Source organism: Geotrypetes seraphini, chromosome 8 (assembly GCF_902459505.1).
Source record: "Geotrypetes seraphini chromosome 8, aGeoSer1.1, whole genome shotgun sequence".
NCBI lineage: Eukaryota > Metazoa > Chordata > Amphibia > Gymnophiona > Dermophiidae > Geotrypetes > Geotrypetes seraphini.
The window spans coordinates 68,667,120-68,681,179 of NC_047091.1; the positions used below are offsets into that span (position 1 = coordinate 68,667,120).

Below are 14,060 nucleotides of genomic sequence, written 5' to 3' on the forward strand. Positions count from 1 at the left end.
ACCCACCTCAAGTCACTTGAGGTGGGTTTGCTTCTCTCTCATAATCTCTCATTTCATCATCGGCTCTATGTTCTAGTGTGTACCTGGATACTCAAGTTATTGGTACTGTATAAAGCATAACAATATTTTTCAAACACTTAGAAAAAGTCTATGTGCATTTATCTGCTATTTTTTTCTCCAGTCCTTCCAAATCAGAACAAAAGTGACTGAAAATGATTATTGTACTTGTCTCAACTTCTGCACCATGGATCAAGATTTGCAAAGACTCGGGGACACTCAATGAAGTTACAGAGTAATACTTTTAAAACCAAAAGGAGGAAATATTTTTCACTCAGACAATAGTTAAGCTCTGGACTACATTGCCAGAGAATGTGGTGAGAGCGGTTAACGTAGCTGGTTTTTTAAAAAAAAAAAGGTTTGGGCAAGTTCCTGGAGGAAAAGTCCATAGTCTGTTGTCAGGACAGACATGGGGGAAGCCTCTACTTGCCCTGGATCAGTGGCATGGGATGCTGCTACTGTTTGGGCTTTTGCCAGGTACTTGGATTGGCCTCCATGAAAATGGGATACTGAGCTAGATGGACCATTGGTCTGACCCACTAAAGCTATTCTTATGTTCTATGATTTCAAACTCGAACGCTCAACGACAAAGAACAATAGTCCAGCCTCAACAACTAGACGCAGTTCAGCACACTTTACATCAGCTCTAACCCCTGGTAAAATATTTGTACCAGGAACCTCTCTCATAAACCGATCAGTGTTTGCTTGCCTAGTCTGGCAACAGAACATGACTTCATATGATCTGTCATATCTTTTTGTTCCATACCGTTTAATCAATCCTTCATTTGACCTTGATTTAAACAGTAGACAACTCGAATAATTCATGCAGGCCATCCAGTCAAATATCTGCTCACAGTTTGTGGTTTCAACCAATCTGAACGTTTTCCAACATTTGGTTTGCCATCTGCATTTTCTTTCAGAACAACAGAACCAATTCAAATAACATTGTCTGACGGCCACGATTGAGATGGTTTACCGTCACTCTTAGACATCTTGACTGATATTTCACTACTTTTACACACAGGGCTGGACGGCCCAGGCCCACCCAATCGTATTCCTACCTGCAGTCAGTCCAGTCCTGCACAGCTGCACTCAGCCATCAGTGCACAAAACTGGTGTTTTGTTTTTACTGGGGAGTCTGCATCGGGGTTGGGCTGTGTCTGCTCAGTCATCTCGTTATGGTTTTCTTTCTTCCCATGGACGCGGCTAAGTTGGGCAGGCATTTCCCACAGCAGCTTTGTGGATCCGCTGTAAATTGTCTCCCCACAGCCAAAGGCAGCTAAGTTCTGAAGCAGGCAGCAGAGCTCAGGCATCCAACAGCAACACTCCACTTCCCCGCCACAGCCCAATGGCATTGTAGGAGGGCCAAGCCACAAGCACACTATATAGCAGGGGTCTCAAAGTCCCTCCTTGAGGGCCGCAATCCAGTCGGGTTTTCAGGATTTCCCCAATGAATATGCACGAGATCTATGTGCATGCACTGCTTTCAATGCATATTCATTGGGGAAATCCTGAAAACCCGACTGGATTGTGGCCCTCAAGGAGGGACTTTGAGACCCCTGCTATATAGTGATCATCAAGGCAAGCTCAAGGAAGCAGGCAAATCAATAAATAAATATAATTTTATCATGGGTTATGGACACTAACCTGTGACCCAGATGACCTATTCAATATTGTTGACCCATTATCAGTGCTGGTGAAGGGCTAGAATTCAGATCTTGGGGAACGTAAATTATAAGTTCCGAGTGCTAAAGAAATTCCATTACACACCCATTTGTTCCCCTGCACTGTAGGTGGCCCCTGCACACTAATTACCCCCTTATTACGCTTAAAGCTCAACAAACTCAAAAAGGAATTGGCTGCAATTAGAGGAGCTTCCAGGACTACATAGTTCCTAACCAATTTACCACTATCGCTGCCACAAGAGAATAAAGCAACTCAAAAAGTGATAGGTCATAGTAAGCACAGATAAATTATGAACTGTTACACAGATACATTCTCCCCTTTAACAGTTGCCCTTAAATCATTTGTTTGCTGCAGTGGAGCATTATAATGCTCAGAAAAGTAGTATCGAGGTGAAGCCAGAAACAAAGAATGTAACTCAATCCAAAAGACATCCCCAAAGCAGAAAATATTTGCTGCTAGGGGATTTCATTATCAGAGGCATTAACTTGGGAACACAGTTCATGGGTACCAACCAAGTGAAATGCTTTCCAAGATCCTCTGCTAGAAAGAATACCCACAAAATACTGAATGCGGTCAGAGAAGAGAGTAAGGATTCTACTGCTGATATTTTAATCTACCTGGCCAACAAATCTGAAGCTCAGAGAGCTTTCCAGAAGCTAGAAGGGCTTAAGTCTTTGGTTCAAATTATAGTTTTTTCTGAAGTGATACCTACTTATAAACTCCAGAAAGAAGCTCTCTTTGGTACAATGCAGTTAATGTTGAATAAAGCCATCATGGCCTGTGCTAAGAACACTCGAATGGGGGAGGGGGCTGCTGGACTCGCTGAGATGCCAATCCGGGTGCAATTTTTTTTTTTTTGACCGGGGAAGCAAGACCCTTTACTGCTTCCATGGGGTGGTAAAAAGGCCCTATTCCCATTCCTGCAGTAGACAACCCGATGTATATATGGATTAAGGTGAAAAACTGAATGGCTGCATTTAAAGAGATGGCGATATCCATATGACTAAAAGGAATTCTTACTATTTTGCAGAGCTTTACCTTGTTGAACTCCACAGGGCTAAAGATGTCGATCCGTTCGGAGAAGAGTTTCTGGATGTTACTCAGGAGGTTGGTGTCCATAGGAGCACTAAATGCCAGGGCAAAAGAAAGAAAAAACAGCAACTGTGGGAATCGGGCTATCTTTTATTTATTAAATTTTCTATACCATTCTCCCAAGGCAGCTCAGAACAGTTTACATTAATATTCAGGTACTCAAGTATTTTCCCCTATCTGTCCCGGCAGGCTCACAATCTATTTAATGTACCTGGGGCAATGGGGGGATTAAGTGACTTGCCCAGGGTCACACGGAGCAGCATGGGTTTGAACCCACAACCTCAGGGTGCTGAGGCTGTAGCTTTAACCGCGCCATACACTACCACTCCCATTCCCATCTGCACTACTACCATCATCATTGATTGAGGCCAGCAGCGTGTTAGATTTCAAGAGAAAATGGGATATTCATGTGGGATCTCTAGGAGAGTAAGAATCAGGGAGTGGGTCATTGGTATGGGCAGACTCGATGGGCTATGGCCCTTTTCTGCCGTCAATTTCTATGTTTCTATGTTTCTATCATAAGCAAAGCTGCATACACTGTTATTTTGATCATTTTCAAAAGCTTTCTTTGAGAATAACAAATATTTAAAAGTTTACAGAGCAATAAAATGGTAAGAGAAGGGCAGCCATTTTAGTTTTGAAGCACCTCCGACACTGATGATGCACAGTGAACACAGAGGCAGCAGTAATTAATTTTGAGTGTAGGTGAGAGGAGAGAATAATTTAGATAGGAAAAGTTAAAGTTTTGAAAATATGACGACCATTGTTAAAAAGTTGAACAGGATCACATGTTCTTTGGACCCGTGTCCATTAGGAGTTTTTGTGACAATTTGGGAAGGATTGCTCCATTTATTTTAAATTTGGTGACAAGGTTGATTAAAACAGGTGATTTGAAAACCAAAGTAGATGCCCCACTTTATCATTGCCCTTTTTTGCAAAGGTACTTGAAAAAGTAGTGCTTTTTCAACTTCAGGAGTTTCTTGAGAAGTCGGATGCTTTGAACTGTGGTCAGTTTGGCTTTCATTCTCATCATTCCATGGCGCTCCAGTTGACCTCTACTCTAGATACGATTTATAGAGGATTGAATAGGGGAGAAGCTTTTCTGATGACCTTTTTAGATATTTCTGCAGGGTTTGACATGGTGGTACATCAGATTTTGCTAGAGAGACTACAAGATTTAGGAATTAGTGGCACAGTATTGCAATGGTTTACCTCTTTTTTTAGATGGAAGAATGTTCTGTGTAGAGGTAGGGTCAAGCCAATTGAGCTGGGCCATGCAGACCTGTGGAGTACCCCAGGGGTCTGCATTGTCTGCTGTGCTGTTTAACATTTATTTGCTTCCATTGAGTTGTGAGCTACAGGAATTAGGAGCAAGTTATAAGCTATACGCTGATGACATCCAGGTCTTAGTGTCAGTAACAGACTCAATGCTCTATGCCATTGGTGAGGTGGATTACTGTTTTAGGATCATCAAGAAATGGATGAACAATAACCATTTGAAATTGAATACGTGTTATGTCTTGGTCATTCAAGGCAACTGGAGCTATTTTCATCGGTATTGACTTTGGATAATGTAGAAGTTTCGATCTCCCATACATGCAAATATCTAGGGGTCACTCTGGACTCCAGGCTGTCATTCAAATCACAGATAAAGTCAGTGGTGTCACGAGCTTTCTTCAAGTTGCAGCTACTTCAAAAATTAAGAGATTTTCTGCCAGTAGGTGATTTTCAGAGTGTTAAATGCAATACTGACACCGATTTTAGACTACTGCAACGTCCTATATCTAGGTCTGCCGAAATACGTAGTTCGGGCACTGCAATTAGTACAAAACACTGCGGCACGATTAATTGTTGGTGCTACAAAGTTTGAGCATATAACACCAATTCTGATTCAGTTGCATTGGCTACCGGTTTCTGCTCGTATCGAGTTTAAAGTGCATTGCTTGATTTACAAGTCACTACATACGAAACAATCGATAGCAGTTAGACGTCTTTTCAATACGTATCAACCAATTAGGAAATTGCGATCCGAGGAGCAACATTGTTTAGATTAGGGAGTTATCATCAACCCATGATAGCAATTCAAGGTGTATTGCTGTGGAAATTGATAAAAACTGAATTGTTTATGCAATATTTTTCAAAATGATTCCCCCTCCTGTGCTATAGTTCTGAAAGGAAGCTGAACTGATGTTTATGTAGAATTTCTTATGCATACTGAAATAATCAGAGCCAGCAAATCATTCCTGTCTTGAGGAAGCCAGTGGTACTCAGGAGATAATCAAAAGCTAGAAGTGTGGGAACAAGTAAATTCAGCAGAAGAGGAGAGACCCTATTACCTGGGGGTGTAGCTGGGTGCGTAACGAGTCTGCATGCGAGAGCTGCTATAAACAGAGAATGCCCTTTTGCTGGAGTCACTGCTGTGAGCTTTCCTTACTCCTTCTTCATACAGGAGACCCACCTATGAGAGAGGACATGTTATAGAGGCTTGCACAAAATAACATAGTAAATGATGGTAGAAAAGACCTGCATGGTTCATCCAGTTTGTCTAACAGTCACATTCATTATAAATGCAATGTTAAACCAACAACCTAGTAATTATTCATTTTACTTGCTAAGTTCCCTTCCCCCCCAAGACTGTACTCAGATGATATGAATGTAGTATAAAATACACATACTTGCTCCTGATCCGTCTTGCCTTATAAGGACGTGGACTGTAGAAGTCCGTCCATCAGCTACACAGTCCCACTGCTGGAGTTGCCGTCAAAGCTAACTCCAGCCTATCCTGATCTGTGTTGTCACATACTGGACACAGACCGTAGAACTCTGTCCGGCATTGACTTCACTTCCCCAATGCTGGGGCATCAATATAAGCATGTGCACCGTACGTTTGTCACTTTAGATGAGGTACACAGCCATCCACATCAAGCTTCCTATAACATTTTCACTAGCACTGGTTCCATACACAAAGTACATCAATACCTTTTATTAGCATCACAAATCAGTATCCACGTCACACTTTTCATAACATTTACACTAGCACTGGCTCTACCTTGCTATACGCAGCACATCCACATTGCAAACCTTTTTCAATCCATCACATCTACTGTTTCCCTGAAAATAAGACACTGTCTTATATTCATTTTGGGCCCCAAAAAGGCACTAGGTCTTATTTTTTGGATAGGTCTTGTACAATGATCATCTTTCCCTTCCTCTCCACCACCCCAATTCTTCCTTATTTCCTTTCTCTCCCCTACATGTACAGCATCTTTCCTCCCCCCTCCCCCATCCCCTTGTGCAGTATCTTTCTATCCCTCCCTCCCATCCCTTGTGCAGCAGAACCCTTGCCCCCTACTTGTCCTATTTGCCTGTTCATTAGATTGTAAGCTCTACTAAGCAGGGACTGTCTCTTGAATGTTTTTATGTACAGCACTGGGTATGTCTAGCAAGGCTATAGAAATGACGATGCTTAATGATAGTAGTAGTATAATGCTTCCTGCAATCCTCAGGACCCATGTATTACAGCTGCTTTTCTAAAAAGGTTATATCCAGGTATGGTTACATCCCACTCATGGGAATCATTGCACTATGTCTCTGTGTTAACAACTATATCCAAGACAGCTTCCATCCTTAGGGCTTGCAGATCTTGAACTTTATTAGCTAAACTATGAGCATTTTTAATTTAGCTAAGATCCACTTGCAGAATGAGGAATTAAAGAAACAAACCTACAACGTAAGAGAGACCAGTGGGATTAAAGACAACTGAATGCAGAAGGATTGATACCTGTAGCTCTCACCTGCACATCGATGGAGGTTGTGTCTTCCACCACTCGCTTCATGACAGCGCGGACATTGCGCGGTTCAATTGTGTTGATCCAGTCCCGTGTCTCCACACTCTTACGCAGCATCTGTGAAACAATCAAGCCCTGTACCTTTACGTAGTGATTCAGCAGCTTCTGGGCGGCCTCACGAGCCTCACTGCACAGGCTGGTCACAGCTGTCACTGGTGAGCGATCCTGCAACAGAACATGAGACAGTAAGCAATAGTGACCCCCCTTCCACTAACTCTGAGGTTGTGAGTTTGATCCCAGCCTGCTCCTTGTGACTCTGGACAAGTCACTTAATCCCTCCATTACCCCAGGTACCACAGTTAGATTATAAGCCTCAGGGACAGATAAGGAAAAATACTTAAGAGTACCTGATTACTATTCATTGTATTGTAAACTGCTTTGGGTGAATCTCTTCATGAAAAGGCAGTTAATGAATCCAAATAAATAAATAACAGATAACTCAAGCCTTGGGTTGCATACATGAGACCTAAATTACATACTTAAGATTCATATTTTCCTTTTAACTATTTCTTGTTAATAAGTTGCACCTTCACTACTTGCATTCTGTAATTTGCTGACTGTCCAGTTTTATTCTGTAATTCGCTTTATCCAGTATTTCGCTTTATTCTGTAATCAGCTTTATTCTGTAATTCGCTTCATTCTGCAATTCGCCTTATTGTCCAGCTCTATTCTAAAATTTGCAGATTGTCCAGCTTTATTCCTTGGGTTGCATACAAGAGATCTACACTACATACTTAAGATTCATATTTTCCTTTTATCTATTTCTTATGTAATAAGTTGTACCCTCACTTCTTGCATTCTGTAATTCACTGATTGTCCAGCCTTCTTCGATGTGAACCGCCTAGAAGTCATTCGACTGTGGCGGTATAGAAGAATAAAGTTATTATTATTATATTAATTGCAGCAAGGTGACCAAATACTGCACTGCAAAGACAAAAACCTGGTTTCATGCCTGGCTTAGCTTTCTGCTCTGGGCCTGAGTGCAGTGAAGAAATATGGGGGCCCATGTTCCATGCCTGTCTTGGGCATCAAAACTTGGAGCCATCCCTCAGCACTAAAGGCATGTGGCAGAGATGGAAAAGTCTCACCTGCACCAGAAACTGCTCATCTGTCAGGGTCAGAATGTAGCTGATGGTAGCTGTCTCATAGTCCAGGCAGAGGCGGGACAGCAGCAGAAGCAGGGCTGGTGGTGTGGATCCCCCACGGTCTCCTGCTGTCTCACAGAACTGCCGTGCTGTCTGGCAGATGGACTTGATGAAACCAACAATGAGGCCTTCTCGCACTCCCTGGCTACAAAATTCACCCTAAGAGCAAACACAGGTACATAAAGAAAACCCAATTGTTTGTGGGAAAATTTGAACAAACAAGGAAAGCAAAAACTGCAAATCTCAGTATGGAATGGAGTAAAATCAGGACTGGATCAGCTTGCTTGTGCACTGTAGGGTAACCTAAAGGGTGTCTAAGAAAGTAAATGCCATCTGTTCAAAGTGCAGAGGAAGAGATATAAAAGCAGAGGAGTTAATATAAAAAACAAATAAACCAAAAACACCCCCATAGTGTCCAGTTAACATCAGGGGCTAATCAGACTAAATGTTACTTTTGAATATTCCACCCTGATGACTGGATAACTTAGGTCCAAAAATCTTATGTCCAGCCAAGTGTTACTTGATTAAAGAGTAAAGTCATTGCAGGTATACTAAGTCAAAATTGTAACCTGTTATAATGGATTGGAGAAAGTGCTATGGAAAGATGAGGTTCTTACTTTGATAAATCTTATTTCTGGTACAAAGGTACATCAGTCTTGACTAGTAGGTTATTTTCCTCTCTAACTGTGAGTTGTGTAGAAGACATCATCTAACGTTTTCAGCTCCGTCTCCTTCCTCACGGGGCTGTGCTGTAGCTCCTCACTAAGGAATTAAGCGGTTTAAATTTTTTTTTTAATAAACTTGAAACTTTTCCTCCAAAAATGTGTCTAAACCGTTTTAAGTCAAGTTATGCTAACTCCCCATGAACACTTTTTCCCCACAATAATTCCATAGCTTGTGTATTCTAGCAGTCCAGTAGAGGACCCATGAGCAAACAAATCTCACACAGAGTGCCCAGAAGAATAAGGTTACACAACTAGAGCTGCATTACCTTGAAGTAGGGCTTATTAGAGAAGGTGATGTCTTTGGCCGTGAAGAGGTGTACGTATGTCAGGACAGACTTAATCTGGTTGAGGATGGAAGCTGAGACACTGGCCAGCAGTTCAGCCAGGTTTGGACTGTCTTTGCCAGCCAGGCGAGGAGCGGCCAGGGCCTGTCGAACATCTGTCAAGCAGTCCAAAAAGAAGCAGCGTAGTGCTTGCAGGTACTGCCGCACGCGCTCCTCGGCAGCCCGAACCACAATTTCTGTCCCAGCAGTAGCCACATCTGAGGTAGGCAGGAGCTTGGCCAAGGCCTGCAGGCGTCGATGGAAGCGGTCCAAGGCTCGCACCAAGAGTGAGTTGTCACCTAGCCCCCGTTCCAACTGGAGGCGCCTCTCAACCATGCTGAAATAGTGGCTGGTGAGGTTGTTTACAAAGGTGACAAGTTTCTCTTGGGCCATGTGTGCAATGCCGTAGCTTCGTGGGGTCTCCTGTGATGGGTTATTGATAAACAAGTCCTGGTAGGAGGCAATTACCAGGCACAGGCTGCTGACAAAGCCGTTGCAGCCCCGATCAATAAAGTCCAGAATGTCACTAGGTGGTGATGGTCCAGTAATGGAGGTTGCAGGCAGTTCCAGATCCTTCTGCAGTGCTGCCAGCTCCTCCTCTAGTCGTGAGTGAGCATGGGAGAGAAACTCATCACACAGCTCCTCTGCAGGCTCATCCAGCTGGAGCAGTAACTCCACACACTCTGCCAAAGCTTGGGCGCTGGAGCCACCATCTCTGAGAAAACAAAAACCCAACAACTTTAGCATGATGTTGTCAGTTCAGTTCACAGTTCAATTTTAATATATTGCAATAAAATAGTTATCTAAGCAGTGTACAGGCAGTCCCCGGATTAAGAACGAGTTCCATTTTTTAAACTGTTTTTAAGTTGAATTTGTATGTAACTCGGATCCTATATAGTACACAGTCTATAAAAACATTAAAGAAATAGTCCTCAAAATAAAGTACTATAGTTTAAATAGAAAGAAAAGAGGAGGTTTACACTTACTTTTGTTCTTCATCCATTCCACTGTTCCCTCTCCACTATGCATGATATGAATGAGGATTTCTTTTGAGGGGAGCTATCAAACCAAATGCACATCCCTAGGGAGTAGCCTAATGGTTAAAGCAGCAGATGAGAGCCAACGACATTACTTGTGACCTTGGGCAAGTTACTTAATTCTCCATTGTCAGGTACAATCTAAGGGTGTCATTTACTAATAATCAGTGTGCGCTAATGCATTTATTACATGTTACCTGCCCATAAGAATAGAATGGACCCTGTGGCAGATAACACTTAACAGCATTAGCACATGCTAGCTCTTAATGAATGTTCTTCTTAAGATTGTCAGCCCTCTGGGGACAGGAAAATACTTACTGTATCAGACTGCAGCTCAAGTTAAACTACTGAAGAAGTGTGAACTAAATGAAAAAAACAATACCTGAATTTCTCTCGCAGTCGCTGGGAGAGAGAGGCCATGATTTTCTGACAGTCATTCTGGATGCCCTGGAAAGACGGCATGTGCTGATACTGGTGCAGGATAGAACGCGCCTTGCCATAGTAGCGCACTGCTTGCCCATAGGCCTCTAATTCGATACACTTGTTAAGGCGGGCTGGGAGCTCAAAGAGAAACTGCAGCTTGCGAAGTAATGTGTGCACCCCTAGAAATTCAGGGAAGTGAGGGATGGCGAGATAGAGAGAGAAAGAGCTGTAAGTACCCACTAACATTAGGGGCCTAATTTTATATCAGGATGATGATGTGAAAAGTCTAAAATGCATACATTTTAAGCCTATATGCTTTAATAAAACAACCTCCAAGAACTAGCCCTTTAGAGCACAAAGGTTGATGCACACATATTACTGTACACGCTTACTCAAATATAAGTTGATCTGAATATACCTTGTTTCCCCGAAAATAAGACCGTGCCTCATATTAATTTTGGGCCCAAAAAACGCATTAGGTCTTATTTTCGGGGTAGGGCTTATTTTTTTCATGCACAATGATCATCTCTCCCTTCCTCTCCTCCAACCAATTGTCCCTCTTTCCTTTCTCTCCCCCCCCACATGTACAGTATCTTTCCTCCCCTCTCACCCATCCCCTTGTGCCTTCCCTCTACAGTATCTTTCTATAACTTCCTCCCATCCCTCGTGCAGCAGAACCCTTGCCCAGCTTCTATCCTTCCGTCCCTCCCATCCCTTGTGCAGCAGAACCCTTGAGCTATGTCTGGCTATGTCTGGATGAGAAGCCAGGGGCTCTGAACATGAGAGCCTCGCCACTTGGGAAAGCCAGCACCACAAAGATTGGAGCACTAAACAGAACCACCTTTTCTGTTGTGCACCAATGTTGAAAAGTCTCCCATGCTTTAGTGGAAGTGGAGACCATTGCAGGCTTCTAAAGAACTTTGAAAAAAATTTGAAAAAAAAAAAAAAAATTTGGGAAATCCAAGATGGCCGTGGTAGCAGCATTTTAGCATAAAAAAACCAGCTCAAAAATTACTGATATAAAAGTAAAGGCTCAGAAAACAGAATTTTAGAAGTGAGGGACATTATAGGAAGTGGCAGAATTTTCAGACACCCCGATTTTACCCATAGGCTGTAATACTTATTGTGACATGCTCTCTGAAGGTGCTGCAGCCTGCATCAGCTCTAAGAATGGAAGATTAGGTTGTCACCTTTGATAATCTTCATTCTGTTAGTCCCTGGAGGATTCAGTATGCTAGGTATTCAATCCCTTCCCGCAAGCGGCATGATAACCTTCTTCGATCTGTTTGTGATCCCCTTCTTAATCATTCCTAGCATTCTGTTTGCCCTTTTCACTGCCACTGCGCATTGCGCAAACGGCTTCACTGACTTGTCGACCAGTATTCCCAAGTCTCTTTCCTGGGGGGGTCTCTCCAAGTACCGCACCGGACATCCTGTATTCATGTATAAGATTTTTCTTACCGACATGCATCACCTTACACTTATCCACGTTAAACCTCATTTGCCATGTCGCAGCCCATTTCTCAAGCGTGTTTATGTCACATTGCGGGTCTTCACATTCCTTCTGTGTCCTCACTACTCTGAATAACTTTGTATCGTCTGCAAATTTAATCACCTTGCTCGTCGTACCAATTTCCAGGTCATTTATAAATATGTTGAAGAGCACGAGTCCAAGCACCGAACCCTGCGGCACTCCACTGGTGACGCTTTTCTAGTCCGAGTATTGTCCATTTACCCCCACTCTCTGTTTCCTATCTGCCAATCAGTTTTTAATCCACGTAAGTATTTCACCCTCGATTCCATGGCTCGCAATTTTTCGAAGTAGTTGTTCATGCGGGACCTTGTCGAACGCCTTCTGAAAATCCAGATATACAATGTCGACTGGGTCACCCTTGTCTATCTGCCTGTTTATGCCATTGAAGAAGTGCAGCAAGTTCGTCAAGCAAGATCTTCCTTTGCTGAAGCCGTGCTGGCTGGTCCTCATCAGATTGTGTCTGTCTAGGTCAGGGATGGGCAACTCCGGTCCTCGAGGACTGGAATCCAGTCGGGTTTTTAGGATTTCCCCAATGAATATGCATTGAAAGCAGTGCATGCAAATAGATCTCATGCATATTCATTGGGGAAATCCTGAAAACCCAACTGGATTCCAGCCCTCGAGGACTGGAGTTGCCCATCCCTGGTCTAGGTGATCAATGATGCGGTCTTTTATCAGCGCCTCTACCATCTTTCCCGGTACAGAGGTCAGACTCACCGGTCTGTAGTTTCCCGGTTCTCCCCTCGAACCTTTCTTGAAGATCGACGTAACATTCGCCACTTTCCAGTCTTCCAGAATCCTTCCCAATTTGATTGACAAATTGGCTATTAGTTGGAGCAGTTCAGCTATAGCCCCTTTCAGTTCCTTGATTACCCTCGGATGGATGCCATCCAGTCCTGAGGATTTTTTAAAAATTTTATTTATTTATAATTTTCTAATAAAATTCACAAGAACATCTTGGTACATGAAACACAGAGAAGGAAAATATTTCAAAGGAAAAAAGAAAAAAAAATTCTTACAATATAACCAAATCTTAATCCCCTTTCTTAGACCATGATTTCAATAAGGGTAGTCAAACATATTAAGCGAGAAATTAATTACATATCATTTGCAGTAAAGCTTAGTGTGAATCAATGACCAATATATTCAATAAGTCCCTTTTTCCACTCATTCCTTGATGATTTTCTTAATATCTAGAAACTGCTTCAAATGTTATGGAGAATAAAATGTATATTTAACACTCAAGTACCTAACCAGGCACTTACAGGGATAGGCAAGAAGAAATGTAGCACCTAATTTAATTGTCTCTTGACGTTGAGAGAGGAAATTCTTTCTTCATTCCTGAGTAGTTTTAGAAACATAGGGATATATTCATACTTTCTGGCCTCCAAATAATTTCTGGGAGTTCTTAAAGTATAGTTTCAAAATAATATTGGCATCTTGTTCAAAAACAAAGGACACCAAAAGAGTAGCTCCTTCCATGTCAACTGTTAGAGTTTGTTCAAGAAGTAAAGACACATTATCAAAATCAATCTGAGTCCCTTGACCATTTTTTTTTCCCTGAATCCTTTTGTACATCCTTTCTATTTGGCAGGTAATATATTTTATTAATTGGAGGAATATTATTAAGGGAAATTTTTTAATTCTCAGATAGATACCTCTTAAGAAAATCAATAGGTAATACACCTGGAGCCAAAGGAAAATTAAAGAAATGAAGATTTAACCGACGATTATAATTTTCTATCTGTTCAAGTTTCCTATGAATCAATGTATTATCCTTAATTGTAGCTGCTTCAAACTGCTGTAAATGTGTTATTTTTTCCTGTGTTTGCCTGGCTTGGTCTGTAAACTCCGTTTTCATTGAATCCACAGTCTTGGTTAAGGTATCAAGTTTGGTTGTGATATTAGTTACCTCCTCTGTGGTCTTGGTCATCTTAGTCTCCATTCGTTGTAGCAGTTGCCAGATATCATTCAGGGAGGCCTCCGTGGGAGCTGATACTTCCTCAGTTCTCTTAATTGTAGCCATCAGCTGTTCTACCGTTGCCACTGTGCCCTCGCTGGGAGACCCCGCATATCCATTTCTTGGATCATGGATCTCCTGCCCCAGAGCCCCGGTTATAGCTGGACACGGAGGGTTAAGGGAGGGCGGAGGTGAGAGAGATGTTTCAAGGCCCGAAAGGGCAATAGGCT

The 14,060-nt window shown here is 42.4% G+C and overlaps 1 protein-coding gene across 1 annotated transcript in view; it reads right to left on the minus strand.

Moving 5' to 3' along the window:
* Window positions 1-14,060, minus strand: part of VPS51 (VPS51 subunit of GARP complex) — a 47,722-nt gene that overhangs the window by 12,648 nt on the left and 21,014 nt on the right. Inside the window, exons 4-9 of the mRNA XM_033956838.1 lie at window positions 10,296-10,515; window positions 8,820-9,591; window positions 7,772-7,987; window positions 6,630-6,848; window positions 5,172-5,293; window positions 2,782-2,869 (exon numbers count right to left, since the gene is read on the minus strand). Of these exons, the coding sequence (XP_033812729.1) occupies window positions 2,782-2,869; window positions 5,172-5,293; window positions 6,630-6,848; window positions 7,772-7,987; window positions 8,820-9,591; window positions 10,296-10,515 (1,637 nt within the window). The remainder of the gene's footprint in view (window positions 1-2,781; window positions 2,870-5,171; window positions 5,294-6,629; window positions 6,849-7,771; window positions 7,988-8,819; window positions 9,592-10,295; window positions 10,516-14,060) is intronic.